At 36.3% G+C, this 26,369-nt stretch overlaps 1 protein-coding gene and 1 pseudogene across 1 annotated transcript in view; one reads left to right on the top strand and one right to left on the bottom strand.

Annotated features, from left to right (window-relative positions):
• PARPBP (PARP1 binding protein) overlaps positions 1–26,369 on the top strand; it is an 81,880-nt gene that overhangs the window by 24,325 nt on the left and 31,186 nt on the right. The window contains exons 3-4 of the mRNA XM_012772661.2: positions 213–446; positions 7,403–7,510. Coding sequence (XP_012628115.1) covers positions 213–446; positions 7,403–7,510 — 342 coding nt within the window. The remainder of the gene's footprint in view (positions 1–212; positions 447–7,402; positions 7,511–26,369) is intronic.
• LOC105875563 (protein N-terminal asparagine amidohydrolase pseudogene) lies at positions 21,365–21,992 on the bottom strand (annotated as a pseudogene).

The following is a 26,369-nucleotide window of genomic DNA, read 5'->3' as shown; positions in this document are numbered from 1 at the left end:
TATAAAGTCATAAAAACCTTTTTCCTTTATATTTGGTTTCTAAAATTATTTCATTGCTCAACTTGGATGTTCTCTTTAAAGCCACAAGATTTTGGTATAGACTTTACTATGACAAAGTTTAATTTGTATTTTTTATCTCAATTGTAAGTTAATGAATATTCTGGCAACCAACTTTATATCTTTTTTTTATTTTTATTTTTTATCTTTTTCAGCACAGTGGAGAATTTACAGTCTCTCTTAGTGATGTCTTGTTGACCTGGAAATACTTAGTACATGAGAAATTGAACTTACCGATTGAAAATGTTAAAGTGATTGACCATTATGAGGACATTAGAAGGACCTATGATGATTTCTTAAAGAATAGTAATATGTTAGATCTGATTGATGTTTATCAAAGATATAGGATTTTGGCTTCTAAATGTGAAAATAATAACATGATGTCTCCTGTAAGTATTTTTTAAATCTATTTTAATCAAAATTCAACTAGATTTATTTTGATTTTAAACTTTAGTGTCATCAGTTATAGTAACTTGATAATGTGTTTGCTTGTGAGATCATGTTAAGAATGGAAAATTTAGCTACTTGAAAAGCTAGTTATTACTTGAAAGAAATATTTTGGTGGTAAATTTTCTTGGACTGTGTTATTGTTATTTCGTTGCTATAAGAACAGCTTCTTTTTAGAGCAAAAATTTTATAACAAAGAATCAGTACCAAGTGCCTAATTTCTTTTTGAATTATGTCAAAGATTGCTTTCCTACTTTAAACTTTCTTGATTTAATGTGCATTTGTTCATTTGGGATATGTTGTATAAATGATTGGTATGACTTTATCGATTAATAATATTTTACTAGATGGAGGTATCATTCATTTTATGAGAATAGTATGATGCAGTATACATGAGAAAATAGATTATTTCTTTTTGCACAAACATTTCATTATTTTTTAATGAGATATAAATTTAAAAATTCAATGGAGTAGCTTCCCTTGCAGTTCAGTTTTCTCTGTTAGAATTTATAAATTGTTTTAGAATATATTTAGACATTTCTAGTTTTTTTTAAAGTGTTGGAAATATTTTTCATTATCTTAACATTTACTGAGTGCCAATAAAGTAGTAAGTAGTGGTAATTAAATAATTATAGCTATAATTAGAAGAAAATGTTTACTGTATTTTGTAAGATATTCAAGTATTTTGTAATTATTTCTATATAATACTTGGGAATAGTATTTTAGCTAATTATAATAGAAACTTCTACTATAACAATTGTTTACAGAAAATACAAGTTTATTTCATTCTTCTATAAAAGATGTCTAAAAGACTGATATGATAGCTCCGTGGTTATCAGAGACCCAAGCTTTTTCTGCCATTCTGCTCTCCTGTCTTAATTCTTGGCCTCTACCTTCAAGACCATCGCATGGTCCAAGAAGACTGTTGGAGCTCCAGACATGCAACAGGAAGTAGTAAGGGAGAACAGTAATCTCCCTTCTTGTAAGAAGACATAGCACTTTTTCTTTCATCTCATTGCCCAAAGGTTAGGCACATGGCCACACCAAACTGCCAGGGAGGGTGGAGAGAATGTAGTTCTCATTCAGGGTAGTAACTTGCCAGGATAAAAACAAAAGCTCTATTACTGGGGAAGAAAGTGAGAATGAATGTTGACAGGCAGCTTGATGTCTTTGTCTCATTGGGCTATCATGAAAACCTTTATCCTGTTGTAACTTTCTCAATACATGTGCACAAACTTGCATGTATGTACCCACATGTGCATACCCACACTATGGTAAGAATACTTATAAGTGAAGATCTTGGTTTTTTTTTAAATTCCTCCCTAGCTATATTTCATTTACTTGCTTACAGAGATGATTTTTGACTACTTTTCACATAGTTGATTTAGAGAGACTAATCATATATAAGTATTGGATTGTAGGAACAACAAAGAAGATCTTCTGATAAACCAGTGATAGTATAATCTACTTGAGATCTTTGAGCACATTGCTTTCATCCTATCCTTTGTCCCATTTATTATTAAGTCCTCTAATAATTCTCCACATCTGAGTGGATCAACTTATAGTATGAGATATATAAGGGTACACATTTGAGGTTGTCAATGTGGGAGACTGTCTACAAATGTCAACAGGTCTCCTTTGCAGAACACCAGGAATGAAATTGAAGCTGCTAAGATGGTAGTACACGAGTAGAAAATGTTCTGCATTTAGACCCTGAAAGACTAACAACTTGATCTCTGATACTTATGTTTGCTCTAGGGAAATTTCTAGTGAGAAAAAAGTAGAAAAATATATCCCTAGATTGATTTCTCAAAAATACACTATCTATAATAACTCCAATTGATACTAAAAGTATCTTTAAAGATATGTATCGGAATATTTCAAAGAGTTCTGAATTTCATGATCCTAAATTTTCATGAACCTGATATCGAGTTTATTTCTTACTTGTTGTAGCTTAAATAAGGTGGTAAGTTGAACATTGCCCTTTTCCTCTTTACTCCCTACTTATAATTCTCCTAAGGAATGGGCATCTGGTAGCATATAAGGCCTTGAATCCAAACTGGCATCTAAGTAGAGAGAATTGGTACAGGGCTTGCTTGCTTATGAACTGAACAGGTATCTAGAAGACAGCATCGGAGACCTAAGGTGGGGAGCAGAATGGTAGATCCTGAGAAGATCTTAGTCTCAGAGATCTGTGAACTTTCTGGGCAAGGTCAACAAATGTCTTCTGTGAGTATGTCCAGATTCCCTGACCCTCAAATCAAGAAGTAGCTGAATGGATGGGCTTCCTATTGATGAGGCTTGGGAGAACATATGAAGACTTTTCCTTGGCCTTGGTGGGTGACTAGCAGCTTGTTTCACCACTGCGGCTCAGTAGTTATAGAGACCATTTCGACTTCCATAAGGTACCTCAACAGTTTGATCTGAGCCCCAAAGAGCCAATGAAGAAAAACAACAAACCACCTCAGGATAGCCAGCAGCCAGAGGGATGAGTCAGCTGACAACATACATGCTCAACAAAATAGAGTTGCTGGAGCTCAATGACAGCAACTTGAAACATAAAAATATTAATTACTTAAGGAAATTCAAGGATAGCACCCCCACATTAAAAAAAAGAGAAAAGAAACAAAAGACACAGCTGCCAGGGCCTGAGTTCAGGGCGCTGAGCTCGCGTGGTGGGCGGGCGCTTCAACTGTCCAAAGCTGGGAAGCGGATGGAGATAGAGGCGCAGATTCTTGTGTTGAACCCCGCTGAACCCGAGAGCCCTTCTTTCGTAATGAGAAAATCACCCTTGAGAAAGTTTACACAACATAGCATCCCTGAAGAAGTGTCTCTTAGCTGTAGACTAAATGCCCTGGGAGATGCCTCTTACCTCAAGAAATGTGGTGCTGCAGGAGGGTCCTCAATGCCCGCAGGAGGGTCCCCAATGCCTGCAGGAGGGTCCCCAATGCCTGCACACTCTTTACAGGACCTCCCGATCCACCTGGCAGGGGTCAGCTCTGTGGTCACCTTAAGAAAGGAGAAGCGTTTTACTGCCCAGGACTGTAAGGATTCCAGTGGGCAGTTAGGGCCCAATCTGGACCTCTCGGCTCCTAGAGAAGATCCGCTGGTGTCGGCCTTATTGGCCCAGCAGGAGCAAAAGGGAGAGTCCCACCTAGCAAGGAGCTGGCCACGAAACTCAGGATTGCCAGGGATTCCCAATACAGCCAGGAGAAAGAGACCAGACCCGAAAAAGCTGAAAGCTGCAATGGAGCGAGTGAGCCAGTGGGAAATCCACCTACTTCAGAACATTGAAGAAGCCACCCAGCACCAACTCACTATCCAAGCCAAGAGGAAACGGGCACCTGAGGAGCTTTAGTTTAACACGGAAAACCAGCATCAATTCTCCCATGCTCGGATGTCTCAGAGATACTTGTTTTTGTAGACACGTTTTGATTATTAAATACAGAGCTAGATTTTATTCTTGTAAATGTTTGCATCCCCTACTTTATCTAAAAATATTTGCTATTCTCTTTCTAAAAACAAAAACATGCTTACATTTCCAACCCCATTCCTTCCTCAGCTGCCTCTCCACCCCTCCTCCCAGGTGGGCCGGCTCTCCTCAGGGATGGGGATGAAAGCTTATCACTAGAGTGGAATCAAAAAGGGCAACCCCTAAAAGAAATCTCAGACTGGATGGAAAAAAAAAAAGAAAAGAAATAGTAGATTATAAGGGCATGTAAGATCTAGGATGTACTGTTTTCAGAGACAGGTGAAAACTTTTAAGCTGCAAGGATGGGTAGAAAGTGTTCCTAATCAAGAATCTAGTTCTCCCTGGAAGAACCCACATTTCTTTGGAGTTTTCCAACAGAGAGGGAATGTGAAATTCTTCATAGGAGGGATAGAGGCAGGCTGGTAGCTGTAATTATTGTGATAGTTCAAATTTAATCTGTTGATGTTCTGTATATGTGGTAAGAATTTATTTACTGTGTAGTGTGTTTAAACATTTGTAAGATTTATGAACTAGTTCCTTCTGTAGAAACTGTTTAAGTTCACTTTTTTCTGACAATTATTGATTATCAAGTTATAAAATCAGATTTATAAAAATAAGAAAAGTTTAACTTTTTAGATAAAACATGAAAGTATAAAGCAGCAGAAAAACTTTCTATGTAAGTGTATAATATAAATACTTCAGAGAAATTCCTTCCAATCTTTATTATGAAAAATAAACCATCTTCATGAGAAGTAAAAAAAAAAAAAAGAATTTTCAACACAATGGATGAATTCAGACCCAAATTAGTATCTTGAAAATTGAGCACAATGAATATTTAAAGCACAGAGAAAAATATTAGATAAATCATGAGGGAAAAGTTAAGAAATTTGGAGGTTAGATCTAGAGGATTTCACATGCCAGTGAAAGGAGTCCCAGAAGGAAAAAAAAAGTAGATACATAAAGAAGCATAATTAAATACATAATATTTTTGTTACAAATATATTTGTTATAGTAAATATTTCCTTTAGCTGAAAAGAAATCTCAGTTTGTTGCTGCCGAGTGTTTACCAAGATCCAGACTGTATTGAGAAAAGACCTGCAAAATTCCTGTACTCTTAAGGATAAATATAAATCTTACAAGTTTATTTAGTTTTAATTTATTATTTAATTTAATATAATTATAATTTAAATATTACAAGTTAATTATTAACAAAAAGATTAAATAGCATGTCCTGAAAGAAGAGCTCAGTAACCTAAGAATCTCATCCCCAACCAAGATATCACTTATCAGTCAAGTTAAAGGAAAGATTTGTTGAGGGTATGCAAAAATTTAGAGAGTGTCATGCTCATATTTCATATGAATAATAATTTATTTTCCAAGGACTCTAGTAATTAAAGAGATGAACTAGAACAGATACCTATCTAGGGGAAGACGGTAGGTAGCAAAAAATCTTAGAAAATATTGTGTGTGAGTGTGGTGTGTATGTGTGTAGTTAAAATTGTAAGGATGGAGTGGGAATAGGTAGATGCTAAAATGGAAAGCTTGCACTAAGGGTGTTTCTAATACTAGTTTAGAATTAAAACTGCTGAATGTTGTAGTTTGTTGGGGGAGGTGGCAGGCATTATCACTTTAAATAATAATAGAGAAATATGAGTCTGATTTCAGCACAGTGAAAAGGAAAGTAACCATTAATTGAATGGAAAAATATAGTATATCTTCCAAGTTAATAAGAGACCAAAAATAGAATAAGTAGCACCTGATCAAATCAGTGAAAGTACAAATCAGAAAAATTAATAGTGTATCACAGCAAATATATTGGGATTTTTACGCTTTTCTCAAAAAGCTTTTACACTCTATTATCAGGAGTCTTGGTTGTCAAATTTTAGATCTCAGGACCTCTTTATACTATGGGAAATTATTTAGCATTACAAGGAGATTTTGATTATGTGGGCTGTATCTATTGATGTTTACCATATTAAAATTAAAATTGGGAAATGTATAAAATATATGCCAATTTATTTAAAAACATTGATACACCTATTGCATGTTAACTTAAGTAACATTTTATGAAGAATAACTATATTTTTCAAATAAGTTATGAGGATGGTGACTTTGTATTTTTGCATATATCTTTAATGTTGTATGTGACAGAAAATAGCTGGATAAATTCTCATGTCTGCTTCTGTTTGATATGTTGTTTTGATTCAAATATATCAAGAAAATTTGGCTTCACGTTAATATGTACTTAGAAAAGGGAGAATCCCAGAGCAGGTCTTAGGGACCTCAGGAGTCCTTGGATCATGCTTTGAGACTCACTGATCTAGAACAATATATTTTACATATAGTCAAATATGAAAACAGTGTTTAATCAGAAGATAATATTCTCTTTTTTGTGAGAATGTTATGTTTATGGAAAAATAAATCTGTGTTTTCAACATCTCTTCTGAAAATATAAGAATCACAAATGTGAGGACTATTCTAAATTTTTTGAATAGTAAATTTTTTTTCTGTGATCTTGAAGTTTGAGATTGAAAAATTATAAATATTATGAACAGCAAAATCCTAGATTTTTCCCTTATGATTAATCTAGAAGTATTATCTCATCATATTAGTAGAATTGTGACAAACCCTATTACTTTTTAAGAAGTGTATGTTCATGAGTTATTTTAGTTAAAACTTTGCAATAGTTGAGAGGAAAACTGGTTTGAAATTTCATTGGGCTTTGTTAATTCAGTTTATACCTCCCCTTCAGATTTACTCATCAGTAATGGTGTGTGTGTGTGTGTGTGTGTGTGTGTGTGTGTGTGTGTGTACACCTACATAATCTTAGATTCCTTAGATTAAGTGAAATAATATGAATATGTTGAGTAGTATGGCATGGTGAAAGCAAAGATCTCTTTATAAATTATTTTTTCATGAAAACTTATTTTGTTTGAAATATTGTGCTTTTTAGGACACAAGATTTACTTATATACATTCCAAAATGAAGCATCTTTTAGAGACTGTCTGTAGAGCTAGTGTTTTCACTAGTTTATATACTTTATAATTTCATAAAATCACTTATTATGAGTCATTAACATATAAAAGGGAAGATAAAATTTTTTCTTGACTCACTGTGAGGCCTTAGGTAAGACTTTTCTTTGTCTTTAATTTTTCTTCTTTCATAGAAAATAAAAGGCTCAAATTAAATTTCCAAGGTCATTTTTTTTAACTCTAAATTTGTAAAACTCGGTGAGTACCTGTACCATTGGAAATGGATTGAAACATTTTATTATGAAGTTTAATTACATGTGTACCTAATGACTGCCAACAAACATCAGGTAATACTCTTCACTGGAATGTCAATAATGGTGAGTAGAGCTTGGTGTAAAGTATTTTTTATAGTAGGTATATCATTTTATTAGTAATGCTCTATATTTCTTACAGAGTCAGCTACGGGATTTTCTGTCCGGCAAACAGTATGCAGTAGGTGATGAAACTGATCTTTATGTACCAATATCACCAATGAGTAAACACAAACAGGATAATGAAAAGGTACTGATAAATTGTGAGTAAATTAAAGCACACTATGATCCTCTTCAAATCACTACGAATTTGGTAGTAAGTTAAAGTTACTCATGTTTTTTGAGTTCTTTTTAAAAATATTTTTCTTTTTAAAAAATTTTTAAAAATTTTTACAAGTTCTTTTTCTTTTTAAAAAATTTTTACAAGTTTTTCATTTGTTTAAGTAAAACTATATTTCCAAAGAGTAATACACTGGAGAGTGGTAAGAACATGGTAATAATCAGGATCTTTATGGTTTTGGGCCAAGGTAACAGGCACTGAACAAAAATAGGTATCATTCAGAGTACTAGAAAAACAATTGAAGATCCCAGTTGACAGAGTTCTTTGAATCTTTCTGTTTCATGAACTTGACATTTACTGTTTTAGGTGGTTGATTCTTGGGAGACTATGTTCAGTTGAAAAATCTGGTCTGTAACCTTTGCAGTAGTACAAACTGATATATCAAGAGTTCTGATAGCAAGGTTTGTTGTGTAAAGAAATCACAGCAAAACAGTGTCACATACAGCTTTGGTCTAATACAACTTACTTTCAGCTGAATGCTATGTTAGATACCTAATTGTTAATATATATGTTAACCCCCACTAACCTTGGTAGTTATGTGTATGAAAGTTTCTATGCTTAATAAAATCACGTTTGACATGATGAGAGTTTAAGAGTATTGGAAAAGCAGTAAATTACATTCAACGTATTCAAAAAATATATAAAAGGTCTAGAATGCACCTACTTCCAAAATCCACTGCTTCAGTAAGTTAACACATTTGGTGAATCACCTTTTTTTTTTCAGGAGTCATTGCCGAGGTAGATTCTCCCCTAAGTCCCATGTTATACAGATTGTACTTTAAAAAATATATTTCATCACTGACCTCAAATATCTGTATACTTCCTGGATTTAATAATCTGTGCTTTATATCTGCATCTCATATTTTTCTGTCCTATTTGAAAGTAAGTTGCTGGACTTCATGTGGATCCCTAAAGTTCTTTAGCATACACTTCCTGAAAATAATGACATCACCACAATATCATTTATCATATACAAGAAAACTTAAATATTCCCTAATATCACTTACTCATGCCCATATTTAGATGTCTCCATTTGTCCTCAAAATTATTTTTATGTCTCTTTACACTTTTTTCCTCTAAAATCCCCCCAATCTCTTTTTTCTTTCTATTTGTCTGATTAATTCCTTGTGGTATTATTTAACTTGTTTTTCTATTTGTGATATTTCCAATAAGCTAAAGGTTACATCTAAAAGCTTGCTTAGATTTAGGTTTAATGTTTTGTAAGAAATACTTCATAATTGATGCAAAATATTTTGTTTTGTGTTACATCAGGAGACATAAACTCTGGTTGTCCCTAATTGCCAGATCTTTCTAGTATGAAGATGTAGTTTTTCCTTTGCTGTCAGCATAGTTGTGTGGGGTGATACTTTTGCATTGTATAAATAACCTGCTTCCCAACAGCTTTTACCAAATGGTTTTAAGCATGCATTGATGATCCTTGCTTGAATCAGATATTTCCTTAGTGTTTGTAGAATGATGAATTTCTAATTCTATCATGTCTTTCCATTAATTACTTGCCATTTCTCAGTAAAGAAAAGCTTTATCTTATCAAATGGGATGAAATACAGTTCTCTAAAAATGTCAAGATCACTAATTAATTCTATTTACCATCTTAGGAGTTGGTGTAATGGTTATGTATAAGAAGCAAATTAGATGCTTTTTCCATTTATCTTTCGCCTTTTTCTGTGTGTATATTGTATGGACTCATAAATTTTTATTTATGCAGTGTTTTAAAATCAGTTCCATTCAATCTTTGTTGCTAAAATAGAGGAAGCTCCTTCAAACTGGCTTCTGTGTCCTTTTTACATGTCCTATTAGACTTTTTGAACATTTTCCTCGTTTCTGATACAAGAAAATATCCCAAGCCTACCTTGACTGTTTCCTGCCCAGACCTAGTTCCTTTTAGTGATTTGTAACTATTTTCTTTTGCTTGAAATTAATTTTCCACTTACATTCTCCTTATTTTCCCCTCCTGCTCTAAATCTTGACAAAATGCTTACCAAATTGCTTGGTCTTTTCTCAGTAGCATTTAAGGAATATATTCATGTATAAAAAGGGTAGATAACTTAAAGATCTCTTCTATCCTACGTGCTCTGTGAGGAGGAAACAATAATTATTCTTTATTTTCATAGGGAATGAACTAATTTGTATATGTAAAAAGACCTAAGCTTTTAAAACTTTAAAATATTATCTTAAAGGGATATCAATGACTAAAGATTATATTTAATAGTATGATATATAGAAACTAATGGGTCTTCATTGTAAGCATATAGTATCCCCCTTTAAAATGTGCTTATTATTTTGTTGTGTCAATCCTCTACTTTTTATCTTTTCCTTTCTTAGATTGTATTTTCTGATAGAATTTTATCTCCTAGTTCAGCTGATAGATCAGATTTTCTGAGGACTATTAAATTAGCAGCCATCCTCTTAGCCACGCTTCTTTTACTTGCAGTTTCTAATTTTCATTTTACAAGGTATTTTTGGAAGTCAGTATATTTCTAATTAAAATTCCAAAGTGACTTTTTTGGGCTGCAGTCTTGAAAAGGTATATTTTGATCATGAAATATACTGACTAATGTCATGCCAGAGTCTTTAAGTAGATGAATTGAATGAATTTGAGAAACAATATTTTTGTTTTCTGATTTTATTTTCTATCATTTTATTTTTCCTAAGATACTAAAATATTGTTTTTGAAATTCTGAAATAATGAAGGCTAAAATAAAGGCTGAAAAAGAAAATCATGAGTTAAATAAAATTTTCTACCAGTATAGTAGTTCTAGTCCAACTGTTTTTTTTATTTTTATTTTTTTGGTCATTATACATAAGTATTTATGTGTTGGCAAAGAAAGTAAAAAAAAAAAAAAAAGATAGGTTGAGGGAAATCAAGATGGCGGAAAAGAAACACCGCCAGACAGAGTGTCTCTGCGGAAAAGACATGCTAGCAGAAATTAGAAGAAAGAAGCAAGAAGACAAGTATACAGCGGACGAGGGTCGGAAGGAGGGGTACCTGAGACCACGGGAGACTCCACGGGAGGAGGTTTCGGAGGAGAACTGGAAGCTGAGACTGCCGGAGCAGCCCGGAGACCAGCGGGAAGGGTAGGTGAATAGGCCGTTTGCCCTCCCCTGCATCGGACTGCTGGTGGACTCCCCAGCCGGTGGAGAGATCTGCGGACACCAGCCCAGCGACGGCCGTGGCCAGTAAGCGGTAAGCCAGTAGCAGACGCTGCACCAGGCTCCCAAATACCTCAGGGCACCTCTGTGTGCACAGACCTGAGCCGCGCGGCAGGCGCCATATTGCCCCATTCAACCCTCCACCGACCCTACCTGCGGCTGCCTAGAGAGACAATACAGCCACTAGCCGGAGGCACCTCCAGGGAACAGGACCTTCCCTTTTGGGGCCCTACAGCTGAATAAGGGGAACTCAGACTGTGAGTTCCCTAACCTCCAGCTCTCCCAGGTACTGCTGGCATGGTGATCCGAGGAGAACGGGGCAGACCCTGAGGCTGAGAGACATAGACCCAGCGTGGGCTCCCTGTGGGTGAATTGGGACTGGCACTCCTCTCCCTGGTGGGGATATAGTTTGAACTCTGGGGCCCAGAGCTCAGACCTGCAGACCAGATCCTGTGTACCAAGGTCTCGCATTGCTCGGGGCACAGAAGGGTTATACGTGAACAGCCTACTGAGGTGTGTGTGCCTTCAGGGGCAGATCAGCGTCCTAGAGGGCAACCCTCCTCCCAAAAGGAGGCCGTGAGCCCAGCCCAGGTAGCTTTCCTGTGCAGGGAACCTCCCCGCCGGCATCACAGTCCGGGGAGGCCTGGTGGCGTGTGGTCTGGCCTGCTGGCAGAGGCCAAGGAGTAGCTGTGGAGTTGGGAAGGGTGGAAAGAAGCAAGGCCTGCTCCAGACTGTGGGTCTCAGACAGCCCCACCCCACACATAGACTTTCTGACTGAGCTGGGCCAATCCAGCCTCTCCCTGACAGCTTTTCCTGGAAACAGAGAAGAGAACTTTGACCCCTGCTAATGACATTGGTGGTGCCTGAGGGCAGGCTTACCCAACCCAGCTCCACCCAGACTCTCTCCTAGACCAGCCCTACTGAGGGGGAGGAAAGGACACACCTGGAAGTCTCAGGGCCCCAACGACCACCTGAGGCACTAGAGTGCCTCTCTGCAGGAACAAGAGGTGATAACAGGACACAAAAACAATAACGTAGCCTGTTTCTCTGAGCAAGCGCCACCTACTGACAGGGAGGACATCCTGCACACCCTTTTCACAGCACCTACTGACTCATGATACAGAGAGTGGTCAAATCTCACCCACAGACACCACCTACCGGCTCAGAAACTAAACAAGGCAAGTGAATACCCAAACGAAAACCTAAAGGAAAGAAACAACAACTGATCGACATGGGAAGAAATCAGCGAAGAAACTCCGGAAATATGAAGAACCAAATGGAAACCACACCCCCAAAGAGGAGCACCAGCCCCCTAGAAACAGACACCAACCAAAATCAGGCAACCAAAATGACAGAAGAGGAATTTCGAATGTGGATCATAAAAAAATTCAACAACCTGCAAGAACAACTCAATAACCAACACAAAGAAACCACAAAAAGCCTCCAGGACCTGGAACAAAAGTTCACTAAAGAAATCAACACAATGAAGAAAAGTTTAACCGAACTCCTGGAAATGAAGAATCAATTCAGGGAACTACAAAATACAGTGGAAAGTCTCAAGAACAGGGTAGATCAAACAGAAGAATCTCAGAGATTGAAGATAACACCCTCCAATTAAATAAATCAGTCACAGAGATAAAGCAGAGAAACAAGAGAAAAGAGCAAAGCCTACAAGAGATGTGGGATTATGTGAAGAAACCTAATGTGAGGGTCATAGGGTTACCAGAAGGGGAAGAAGACAACACTCACGGGTTGGACAAGCTATTTGAAGATATAATAGAGGAAAATTTCCCAGGCCTTGCTCAAAATCTCGATATACAAGTTCAAGAAGCTCAGAGGACCCCCGGGAGATTCAATGCAAACAGGAAGACGTCACGTCATGCAGTCATCAGACTGACCAAAATATCAACTAAAGAGCCCCTTCTAAGAGCTGTAAGACGAAAGAAGCAAGTAACATATAAGGGAAAGCCAATTCGAATAACACCAGACTTCTCTACTGAGACTTTACAAGCAAGGAGAGACTGGGGCCCCATTCTCACTCTTCTGAAACAAAACAATGCCCAGCCTAGAATCTTACTCCCTGCAAAACTAAGCTTCATATATGAAGGAGAAATAAAGACATTCTCAGATAAGCAAAGTCTCAGAGAATTCACCAAGACAAGGCCAGCCTTACAAGAAGTACTCAAAACAGTGTTACACACAGAACACCATAATAAAACTCACGAATATAAAAACAACCAAAACCCAAAGGTTAAAGGCCAGATATTACAATGGCTCAAGAGAGAAAACAAAGCAACAATATCCAACCCAACAGAATGAATAGTAATCTACCTATCAGTTCTATAGTAATCATACCTATCAGTTCTCTCAATAAATGTGAACGGCTTAAACTCTCCACTCAAGATACATAGGCTGGCTGAATAGATAAGAAAATGCAGGCCAAGTATATACTGTCTTCAGGAAACACATCTAACCTGTAAGGATGCATATAGACTAAAAGTAAAAGGGTGGAGATCAGTATTCCAAGCAAGTGGAAGCCAAAAGAAGGCTGGTGTGTCAGTTCTAATTTCAGACGATTTAGTTTTTAAAGCAACAAAAGTAGTGAAAGACAAAGAGGGTCATTATATAATGGTGAAAGACACAGTTCAACAAGAGGAGATAGCAATTTTAAATATATATGCACCCAACTTAGGTGCACCCAGATTCATAAAGCCAACCTTATTGGATCTAAACAAATTGATTAACAGCAACTCCATAATCACCGGAGATTTCAACACCCCACTGACAGCACAAGACAGATCCTCTAAACAGAAAATTAATAAAGAAATAATGGACTTAAAACTCTAGAACAATTGGGTCTGACTGACATTTACAGGACATTCTACCCCAAATCCACTGAATATACGTTCTTCTAATTAGCTCACGGGACATTCTCTAAGATTGACCATATCCTAGGACACAATGTAAACCTCAAGAAATTTAAAAAAATAGAAATCATACTATGTATCTTCTCAGATCACAGTGGAATAAAAGTAGAAATCAACCGTAACAGAAACTCACATTTCCACACAAAAACGTGGAAATTAAACAACCTCCTACTAAATGATTACTTCATAAATGAAGAAATCAAGATGGAAATAAAAAAATTCTATGAAGAAAATGACAATGGAGAGACAAGTTATCAAATCCTCTGGGACACAGCTAAAGCAGTTCTGAGAGGAAAGGTTATCTCCATAAACGCCTATAACCAAAAGACAAAGAGATCACAAATAGACAATCTAATGAAACAACTCAAAGAGCTGGAAAAAGAAGAACAGACCAACCCCAAACCCAGCAGAAGAAGTGAAATCAACAAGATCAAATCAGCACTAAATGAAATTGAAAACAGGGAAGCTATTCAGGAGATTAATAAAACAAAAAGTTGTTTCTTTGAAAAAATAAACAAAATAGACACGCCACTGGCTAAGCTAACGAAAAGCAGAAAAGGGAAATCTCTAATAATCTCCACCAGGAACAAAAAAGGAGATATCACAACCGATCCCAAAGAGATACAAGATATAATTTATGAATACTACAAAAATCTTTAGGCACACAAACTGGAAAATGTGGAGGAAATGGACAAATTTCTAGAAACACACAGCCTCCCTAGGCTCAACCAGGAAGAAATAGATTCCCTGAACAGACCAATCTCAACAGCTGAAATAGAAACAGCAATTAAAAATCTCCCTAAAAAGAAAAGTCCCGGTCCAGATGGCTTCACACCCAAATTTTACCACACTTACAAAGAAGAACTAGTACCTATCTTGCAGAAACTATTCCACAACATAGAGAAGAACGGAAACCTCCCGGACACCTTTTATGAAGCGAATATTACTCTGATACCAAAACCAGGAAAGGATGCAACAAAAAAAGAAAACTATAGACCAATATCCCTAATGAATATAGATGCAAAAATTTTCAACAAAATCTTAGCTAACCGAATCCAGACACTTATCAAAAAAATAATCCACCACGACCAAGTGGGCTTCATCCCAGGGATGCAGGGATGGTTCAACATACGTAAATGTATAAATGCAATTCACCACATAAACAGAAGCAAAAACAAAGACCACATGATTCTTTCAATAGATGCAGAAAATGCTTTTGACAAAATTCAACACCCTTTCATGATACGAACACTTAAGAAAATAGGCATAGAAGGGACATACCTAAAAACGATACAAGCCATATATGACAGACCCATAGCCAACATCATACTGAATGGGGAAAAATTGAAATCATTCCCACTTAGAACTGGAACCAGACAAGGCTGCCCGCTATCTCCACTTCTGTTCAACATAGTGCTGGAAGTCTTGGCTACAGCAATCAGACAGGAAAATGGAATCAAAGGTATCCAAATAGGGGCAGAAGAGATCAAACTTTTACTGTTTGCTGATGATATGATATTGTATCTAGAAAACCCCAAAGATTCAACCAAGAAACTCCTGGAACTGATCAATGAATTTAGTAAAGTCTCAGGATACAAAATCAATACACAGAAATCAGAGGCAATCATATACGCCAACAACAATCTAATTGAGAACCAAATCAAAGACTCAATTCCCTTCACTATACCAACAAAGAAATTAAAGTACCTAGGAATATACTTAACCAAGGACGTAAAAGACCTCTACAGGGAGAACTATGAAACACTGAGGAAGGAAATAGCAGAGGATGTAAACAGATGGAAATCCATACCATGCTCGTGGATCGGCAGACTCAATATCATCAAAATGTCTATACTACCCAAACTGATCTACAGATTCAATGCAATACCTATTAAAATCCCATCAGCATTCTTCACAGATATAGAAAAAATAATTTTACGCTTCGTATGGAACCAAAGAAGACCCCAAATATCAAGAGCAATTCTAGGCAACAAAAACAAAATGGGAGGCATTAATATGCCAGATATCAAACTATACTACAAAGCTGTAGTAATTAAATCAATATGGTATTGGCACAAAAATAGGAATATTGACCAGTGGAACACATGTGAGAATCCTGATATAAAACCATCCCCATATAGACATCTAATCTTTGACAAAGCAGACAAAAACATATGCTGGGCAAAAGAATCCCTCTTCAATAAATGGTGCTGGGAAAACTGGATAGCCACCTGTAGAAGGCTAAAACAGGACCCACACCTTTCACCTCTCACTAAAACCAACTCACGCTGGATAACAGACTTAAACCTAAGGTATGAAACTATTAGAACTCTAGAGGAAAAAGTTGGAAACACTCTCCTAGACATCGGCCTTGGCAAAGAGTTTATGAAGAAGTCCCCAAAGGCAATCACAGCAGCAACAAAAATAAATAAATGGGACATGATCAAACTACAAAGCTTCTGCATAGCCAAAGAAGTACTCATGAAAGTAAACAGACAACTTACAGAATGGGAGAAAATTTTTGCATCCTATGCATCCGATAAGGTAAGGGACTGATAACTAGAATATACTTAGAACTCACGAAAATCAGCAAGAAAAAATTAAATAACCCCATTAAAAAGTGGGCAAAGGACTTGAACAGAAAGTTTTTTAAAGAAGACAGAAGAATGGCCAACAAACATATGAAAAAATGTTCAACATCTCTAATCATCAGGGAAATGCAAATCAAAACCACAATGAGATATCACTTAACCCCAGTGAGAATGGCCTTTATCAAAAAATCTCCAAACAATAAATGCTGGCGTGGTTGCGGAGAGAGAGGAACACTCCTACACTGCTGGTGGGACTGCAAACTAGTTCAACCTCTGTGGAAAGCAATATGGAGATACCTTAAAGCAATACAACTGAATCTACCATTTGATCCAGCAATCCCATTGCTGGGCATCTACCCAAATGATCCAATGACACTCTACAAAAAAGACACCTGCACTCGAATGTTTATAGCAGCACAATTCATAATTGCAAGGCTGTGGAAACAGCCCAAGTGCCCATCAATCCAAGAATGGATTAATAAAATGTGGTATATGTATACCAGGGAGTACTATTCAACTCTAAGAAACAATGGTGACATAGCACATCTTATATTTTCCTGGTTAGAGCTGGAACCCATACTATTAAGTGAAGTTTCCCAGGAATGGAAAAACAAGCACCACATATACTCACCAGCAAATTGGTATTAACTGAACAGCACCTAAGTGGTCACATAGGTACTACAGTAATAGGGTATTGGGCAGGTGGGAGGGGGGCGGGGGGCGGGTATATAGATACATAATGAGTGAGATGTGCACCATCTGGGGGATGGTCATGATGGAGACTCAGACTTGTTGGGGGAGGGGGAAATGAGCATTTATTGAAACCTTAAAATCTGTACCCCTATAATATGCCAAAACAAACAAACAAAAAAAAAACCTCCCTAAAAAGAAAAGTCCCTGTCCAGATGGTTTCATACCGGAATTTTACCACACTTACATAGAAGTAGTACCTATGTTGCAGAAACTATCCCACAACATTGAGAGAAACGGAAACCTCCCCAACACCTTTTATGAAGCGAATATTACTCTGATACCAAAACCAGGAAAGGATGCAACAAGAAAATAAAACTGCAGACCAATATCCCTAATGAATATAGATGCAAAAATTTTCAACAAAATCTTAGCTAACTGAATCCAGAGGCTTATGAAAAAAATAATCCATTACGACCAAGTGGGCTTCATCCCAGGGATGCAGGGATGGTTCAACATATGTAAACCTCTAAATGTAATTCACCACATAAACAGAAGCAAAAACAAAGACCTGATTCTTTCAATAGATGCAGAAAATGCTTTTGACAAAATTCATCACCCTTTCATGTTACAAACACTTAATAAAATAGGCATAGAAAAGACATACCTAAAAATGGTACAAGCCATATATGACAGACCCAACATCATATTGAATGGGGAAAAATTGAAATCATTCCCACTTAGAACTGGAACCAGACAAGGCTGCCCGCTATCTCCACTTCGATTCTACATAGTACTGGAAGACTTTGCTACAGCAGTCCGACAGGAAAGTGGCATTAAAGATATCCAAATAGGGGCAGAAGTGATCAAACTTTCACTGTTTGCTGATAATATGATATTATATTTGGAAAACCCCAAAGATTCAAGCAAGAAACTCCTTGATCTGATAAATGAATTTAGTAAAGTCTCAGGATACAAAATCAATACTCAGAAATCAGAGGCATTCTTATACACCAACAACAATCTAATTGAGCACCAAATCAAAGACTCAATTCCCTTCACTATACCAACAAAGAAATTAAGTCCCTAGTAATATACTTAACCAGGGAGGTAAAAGACCTCTACAGGGAGAACTGTGAAACACTGTGGAAGGAAACAGCAGAGGGTGTAAACAGATGGAAATCCATACCATGCTCGTGGATCGGCAGAGTCAACATCATTAAATGTCTATACTACCCAAACTGATCTACACATTCAATGCAATACCTATTAAAATCCCAGCAGTATTCTTCAGAGATATAGAAAAAATAATTTTATTCTTCGTATGGAACCAAAGAAGACCCCAAAGAAGAATATCAAAAGCATTTCTAGGTAATAGAAACAAAATGGGAGGCATTAATATGCCAGATATCAAACTATACTACAAAGCTGTAGTAATTAAATCAATATGGTATTGGCACAAAAATAGGAATATTGACCAGTGGAACAGATCTGAGAATCCTGATATAAAACCATCCTTATATAGCCTTCTAATCTTTGACAAAGCAGACAAAAACATATGCTGCAGATAAAAATCCGTTTTCAATAAATGGTGCTTGGAAAACTGGATAGCTACCTGTAGAAGGCTAAAGTAGCACCCACACCTTTTACATCTCATAAAAATCAACTTATCCTGGATAACAGACTTAAACCTAAGGTATGAAACTATTAGAATTCTAGAGGAAAACATTGGAAACACTCTCCTAGACATCGGCCTAGGCAAAGAGTTTATGAAGATGTCCCCAAAGGCAAACACAGCAGCAACAAAAATAAATAAATGGGACATGATCAAACTACAAAGCTTCTGCACAGCCAAAGAAATAGTCATGAAAGTAAACAGACAACCTACAGAATGGGAGAAAATTTTTGCATCCTACGCATCCCATAAGGGGCTGATAACAAGAATATACTTAGAACTCACGAAAATCAGCAAGAAAAAAATCAAATAACCCTATTAAAAAGTGGGCAAAGGATTTGAACAGAAACTTTTCTAAAGAAGACAGAAGAATGGCCAACAAATATATGAAAAAATGTTCAACATCTCTAATCATCAGGGAAATGCAAATCAAAACCACAATGAGATATTACTTAACTCCAGTGAGAATGGCCTTTATCAAAAAGTCTCCAAACGATAAATGCTGGCGTGGATGCGGAGAGAGGCACACTCCTACACTGCTGATGGGACTGCAAACTAGTTCAACCTCTGTGGAAAGCAATATGGAGATACCTTAAAGCGATACAAGTGAATCTACCATTTGATCCAGCAATCCCATTGCTGGGCATGTTCCCAAATGATCCAATGATACTCTACAAAAAAGACACCTGCACTGAAATGTTTATAGCAGCACAATTCATAATTGCAAGGCTGTGGAAACAGCCCAAGTGCCCATCAATCCAAGAATGGATTAATAAAATGTGGTATATGTATACCATGGAGTACTATTCAGCTCTAAGAAACAACGGTGATATAGCACATCTTATATTTTCCTGGTTAGAGCTGTAACCCATACTACTAAGTGAAGCATCCCAAGAATGGAAAAACAAGCACCACATATACTCACCAGCAAACTGGTATTCACTGAGTAGCACCTAAGTGGACACATAGGTACTACAGTAACAGGGTATTGGGCAGGTGGGAGGGGGTAGGGCGGTGGGTATATAGATACATAATGAGTGAGATGTGCACCATCTGGGGGATGGTCATGATGGAGACTCAGACTTGTGGGGGGAGGGGAGGAAAGGGCATATATTGAAACCTTAAAATCTGTACCCCCATAATATGCCGAAATAAAAAAAATAAAAAAATAAAAAGAAAGTAACAAAAACCTGTACATATTTTATATCTTCTCAGTTAGGAAAACTGACTTTCTTTAAACTGAGATTGAATATCTGTACCTCACTAAGAATTAAGGGATAGGAAAAGAAACTTGGAATTTTCAGAAAGCTTAAATAAAACTATCCAACTTCTAAACAAATATTGCAAATACTTTGTGGTATGAATAGAATCAGTTTATTATACAAATAAACAGAACAGTATCCTTATTTTTGGTATCTTGGTAAAAGCTTCAATCTTGTGGATTTTTTCAATTTAGGCCCTTGCTCCTGGACATCACAACTGTACTTATGTGAACTACTTTTCCAGGGAGCCTCTTTAAAACCCACTTGCAAATACAAGAGCAGGGAAACCATAACAGCCATGTTATCTGACCATAATGATAGGGATAGATTTCCAATTGCAGCCATGAGTTAAAAGAAACACTCTGTGAGGACTCTAAGATGTTTTTCCCTAATGTTTGCCCAGCATCAAAAACCAGAAGGCAGAATTTGGTATCCTTAAACAGCAAGTTGTAAAAGGGGAGCTTAAGCCCTTGTTTTATATCTAGTAAACATCAGATATATATATACCAGTTGTCCTTATTATTTTTGGACAGCAAAACAGAGATTGCATTAAGTTAAATAAAGGAAATATAAAAAAATTTGTAATTACAAGATTAACACTTTTTCTCTGCTTTGATTTTTGGCAAATTGTGTTACTGTTGCACTGTGAAATTACAATGGAAACTTTTATTTTAGACCACATGAGGTATTGTGAGTTTCTGTGAAAATAAAGATAACAAGACATTTAAAATATAAGCAGAAAATTGTATTATACTTTATTTTATAAAAATTTAGTGCAAATCTTAACGTTTATTTTCATTTGGTTGTACCTTAGAGTACTTTGCTTTGTAAAACAACATAGTAAAAAAATAAGTACCTATTTGATCCTAGGTAAGTTTTTAATTAATAGTTTTAATTTTGAAATTTTTAAAAGGCCAAATACATGTATTAATTTTTCTTTCATTATCATTGAACAGAAGCTGATTGAGAAACAGCTATTAACAAAAATAGATTATCTACTATAATAGTCTTTTTTTTAGGCCCTAAGGGTACATTATTTACTTTCACAGAAGTTATAAAATAGTGTAAGAATTAAGGAAATAAATTTTCAGAAATTATTAAGACCTATGCAGAGAATTATAATAGGTTGATATATGGACATCATAGTATGATATAAGAGAGTACAAGAATATCTACTCTATTTTGAGAAGTCAGGGAGTCTCTGAAAAAGTAACATTTAGCTGGTATCTATAATACTTAAGAAAGTTTCTTAGGGTTAATCTTCTTTTTTTTTTTCATTTTTTGCCTTTGCCAAAATAAGATTTTATTGTGAAAATCATTTGGAAATTACTGAGTAAGGAAGGAGACCTAATACTCAATGGGTATAGATTCCAAATCCATATTCTCTCCATTCACTACCAGTGGTCTTCATCATGCCAAAAAGTTGCTTTCTCTGGAAATTCCTATTTTTAGCTTCCTTGAGAAGAGATCTTTTCTCATAAGCCATTTTTTTTTTTGTAAGAGCTTTATTTCCAGGAAACTGTGTGTTAGTTGAAGATGGATATTTTTTAAAAAAACATCAAGGTAGATCTATTATGTTCAAGAATAGGTGCCGCACGTCTTCTTGAGGGGAGTGTTGGCCAAAGGTGAAGTGGAAATGTTCTCTGGCATATGCTTATCATCTTGCCACAGCCAGAAATACACATGTGGAAATGGCATCCAGGAATACAGTCCTATATGAAGTTGTTCTGCTTTTTGCATCATAAATGCTAATCATTGGTCCTCCTGCTGAGCCTGGCACAGCCCTCAACTTCTCCTCTGAACCTCAGTCATGAAAGGAGGCTATGTAAATGTCTACAGTTTTAAAGTTGACAGCAATGCGATAAATTATTGGAAAGTAATTTTCATTTTCTTCCTAGTAACTTAATTCTCTCACACATAATGTCACTAAGTGAGTGTCATCTTATTGTCTTCAAATTCACTAAGTTGATGAGTAAGTTTTTGTGACAATGGCCTATTGTCACTGAAGCCTCCCACAAGGTACACTTCAAGCTTTCCATGTTGAACATGGTGGGAAAAGGATTTTATGGAGCCCATGATCAAGAGGACCTCAGCTTTGGTGTAGGTTCCTTCACAGTGTGTCAAGCAGTTAGCCCAATTACTTGTGTGCCTTAGGATCACAATGTGACAAGTAGTGGCATCATCAGAACTGAGAACAGAGATGGAGACGTCCTTTGGGGAGGTCACTGCAAGATCTTTTTGCTGATATGGAGAAGGCCTTGGGGACCCACTTATTGAGCAAACTGACCTCTGAGAAGTCTGACTCTTTCCTCTGGAGGTGGATGGGCTTGGATTAGGTCCCCAGAACCCCTCAATAGGAAGTGGCATTGTGGAGGTGGCTGCCTGGCAAGGACAGGGAGATGGTGGCTTTCTCTAACCCCAGGCTGCCTGCCACTCCTGCCTTGCCCTTAGGGCCACTGCAAGGATTAATCTTTAAACTTTGTTTTCTTTTACTTAATTTTGCTTAAGTTATATCTCAAGTCTACATTTAAAGTAATCTTTTCCTATCCAATGAAGTTTTTTTTAAAAAATGGACCCTGACTACCTCCTGCTTTTCAAAGATTATTTTTCATGTGGAAATTTAAATAATCCAAAAGTACATTACCTTTAAAATTAATTTTAAGATATATATGAACTTGAAACTTGCTTAATGATATTATCTAAGCAGCTTCTTAATGTTTTATAATTTTCTTTTTAAAAATTTTTTTAATTTTTTTTTTTTTTTTGAGATGGCCTCAGTCTGTCACCCTGGGTAGAGTGCAGTGGCATTATCATAGCTCACTGCAACCTCAAACTTCTGGGCTCAAGTGATCCTCCTACCTCAGTCTCCCAGTTGGCTGGGACTACAGTACTCGTAAAGATGCTTTGCTAATTTTTTCTATTTTTAGGAGAGACAGGGTCTCACTCTTGCTCAGGCTGGTCTCGAACTCCTAAGCTCAAGCAATCTTCTCACCCTGACTTCCCAGAGTGCTAGGATTACAGGTGTGAGCCACCGTACCTGACCTGTTTTGTAATTTTCTATTGTTACCTTTTTTAGTTTCTTTTATGCTTAAAAATGTTAAATGTAATTATCTAGTAAAAGAAGAAATTTTAATTTTAGTAAGGAAAATATCTTCTTAGAGTTTACAGATGATAAATTACTTGGACTTTAGCTAAGTTACTGAATGATTTATGAATTTCATGTTTTGAGAATCAACTGAGTTTAGAATTTGTGAGTCCATTATGTAAAGGAATAGGCAAGAAGAGGATTTCAAGAGAACAGTCTACAAACAGCATTTAAGAACTAGAAACTAACAGGATTCCAGAGCAGAATGTAGGATGGAAGTAGTTGAGAGGGTAAAAATAGAGAATTCCATACAAGGAATGTAATTGTGATAAAATCCAGTTTGCCAACTTATTCCTTTTCTGGATTGTACTTTTGGTGTCATATCTAAGAACTCTTTGCCTTATTCCAGGTCATGAAGATTTTCTCCTGTGTTTTCTTCTAAAAGTTTTATGTTATATGTTTAGATCTATGGTCCACTTTGAGTTTTTTATAAAAAGTATGAGGTTTAGGTTGAGATTCATTTGTTTTGCATATGGATGACCAATTGCCCCAATACCAGTTATTGAAAAGACTGTCCTTTCTCCATTGTTCTTTTGCACATTTGTCAAAAATCAAATTTCCATATCTCTGTTTAACTATTTCTGGGCTCTGTTCTGTTCCACCTATGTCAGTGTCTGTCCTTTTACAAATACTACTCTATCTTGATTATTGTAATTGTATAGTAATTCTTAAGATAATTTCTCAACATATTTAATGTGTTCTTCTAGTGTCTTCTGGCTTACATACATCTTAATGATCTGTTAACCTTATCATTGTTCCGTTACAGGTAAAGTGTCAGTTCACTGTGGTGGCTCTCAAGATTTTCTCTCACCTTTGGCTGTCAGAATCAGATTATAATGTGTATAGGAGTGATTTTTTGTGTGTGTCTTTCCTAGTTTTCCTTAAGTAAATTCTTGAATCTATAATGTTTTCCACCAAATTTGGCATGCTTGGGCATAATTTTGTCAAATATTTTTTCTGACCTTTTTACTTCTCTTGAGGGATTGCAATTACATGTATGTTTGACCTTTTGTCTGTTGACATTTCCTCTATAACATATAGCATATGTTCTTTTATGTTCCTCTATAACATATGTTCATAACATATATTCTTTTAATTCATTGAACATATTTTTTTAATTCCTTGAACATAATTTATAGTAGCCGGCTTGATGTTTTTCTGCTAAGTTCCAAATCTAGGTCTATTTGGTGACAATTTCTGTTGACTACTTATTACCCTGAATAGGGGTCATACTTTCCTTTTTCTTTGACTGTTTAGTAATTTTTGGATCAAAACTGGATATTACAGGTAATATTTTATATTGATTCTGGATTTCATCATATTCTTCTGAGAAATATTAGGTTTTTGATCTAGTAGGCAATTTACTTGCCTAGATTCCAGTTTGCTCCATGTTGGTATCCAGCTATTGATGTGTATATTTGTGGCTTCTCTTTGGTGCTTCATTAGCTTGGCTTTTGTAGGTCTTCTGTCTGCCTGCCAAATTTGGTGGTCAGTCAAGGAATTTGGGAAGAGATGGAACTTATTCTTTCTGTGGTTTCCTTTTTTCTAGGGATGTCCCTGAATTTTCCATTTGCTCTCCCAGGTTCAGGCTCTGTTCTCTAATGCTTCAAGCCCATCCAGCTTCAGTTTTCTGTCATTTAAGTGATACAAACTTGTGGAATGTGTTAAGTTAAGCACATCTTCAAACTCATAGCTGTGGCTCTTTATAGCTCAATCTTTCTAGAATATATATTTTTCCTGATTTCTACCTGTGTTTTTGATGGACCCCTTAGGGTCTGTCCCACACTTTTATAGTCTAGCTGTCAGCCAGAGATTTGGGCTATTTATGCTTTGAATTGTTACCAGGGATTTCCACCTTTAAATCTGTAGCTGCTTTCCCAGTCCTGAATTCCAATCTCTGGCACCTTTAGTCACCTCTATTTTCTGCAGTCATAGCCATGAGACTTTGGATACACCTTTGGATTAGTAAACCACAAACTTAATTCATACCCTTCATATTACAGTTCTCTTAAAATTAAAGTTTCTCCAACTTCTACTTTTTGAACATTTTTCAGTACCTTTAAAGTGTATTTTAAAACTTGTATTTAATATTTCATAGTTGTTAATTTGTGGGGTCACATGATCACTCACTTCTCTGCCATTACTGGAAGTTGTAGGGCTTTGAATAATCACAGACTTTCATTTCTTACTCTTCTCATTGCAGTTCTTTTAAAATTATATTCTCCAGCTTCTGTATGCTTTTTGAATGCTTTCCAGTGTGTTTACAGAATTATGTTTTTTTTTTTTTTTTTTTTTTTTTTGAGACAGAGTCTCACTTTGTTGCCCAGGCTAGAGTGAGTGCCGTGGCGTCAGCCTAGCTCACAGCAACCTCAAACTCCTGGGCTCCAGTGATCCTTCTGCCTCAGCCTCCCCGGTAGCTGGGACTACAGGCATGCGCCACCATGCCCGGCTAATTTTTTATATATATATCAGTTGGCCAATTAATTTCTTTGTATTTATAGTAGAGACGGGGTCTCACTCTTGCTCAGGCTGGTTTTGAACTCCTGACCTTGAGCAATCCGCCCGCCTCGGCCTCCCAAGAGCTAGGATTACAGGCGTGAGCCACAGCGCCCGGCCCAGAATTATGTTTTTAAAATTTTACTTAGTATTTTATTGTTATCTGTTAGGGTTCACATGATCACTTCTCCCTCAGTACTTGCAGTTGTAAGGCCTTGAGTAACTATAAATAGCTAATTTTAAGAAAAAGATTATGAATGCCCTGGTGTATCATTTGAGTGTTAAGGATAAGTACAGTATATATATGAAACAGTTATGTCTCTATCAAGTTCTCCCAAATATTCTTTATATTGTGCTTGAATGACCTGTAGTGTTTGAGACCAGTAATGTCAACATCAATTATGTGCTATTATTTGCTTAATGTTTGGTTTAATCTCTTCATTTTAATTCTTTGCTAGTTATCTGGTATTACCAAAGTCAGTATCAAGTAATTCCGAGAAATTTAACATTTAACTTTAGCTTTTATGTTTGACATTATAAGGAACATAGATGCAGAATCAAATAGAGCCAATTGGCCTACACCCTGAGCATCAGGCAGCTTTATTATTGTGTCTTACTTAGTGGCAGATGTATGTAGGGGAATATGATGAGACCTGCTAAGTACAGATCGGAACTGTATGTTTTATATCATTTTCTAAGAACCATTTCCAGTAATTATGATAAATTGTTATTTCCTCATAAATTTTCATTGGCAGTAAGTTGACTTCATGAGCAAGATGTGTTGATTGTCCAACATAAGTTTTCAGTTTATA

This window comes from Microcebus murinus, chromosome 10, assembly GCF_040939455.1.
Source record: "Microcebus murinus isolate Inina chromosome 10, M.murinus_Inina_mat1.0, whole genome shotgun sequence".
Lineage (NCBI taxonomy): Eukaryota > Metazoa > Chordata > Mammalia > Primates > Cheirogaleidae > Microcebus > Microcebus murinus.
Note: the sequence above shows the minus strand (reverse complement) of the source record. Positions and strands in the feature narration are given on the sequence as shown.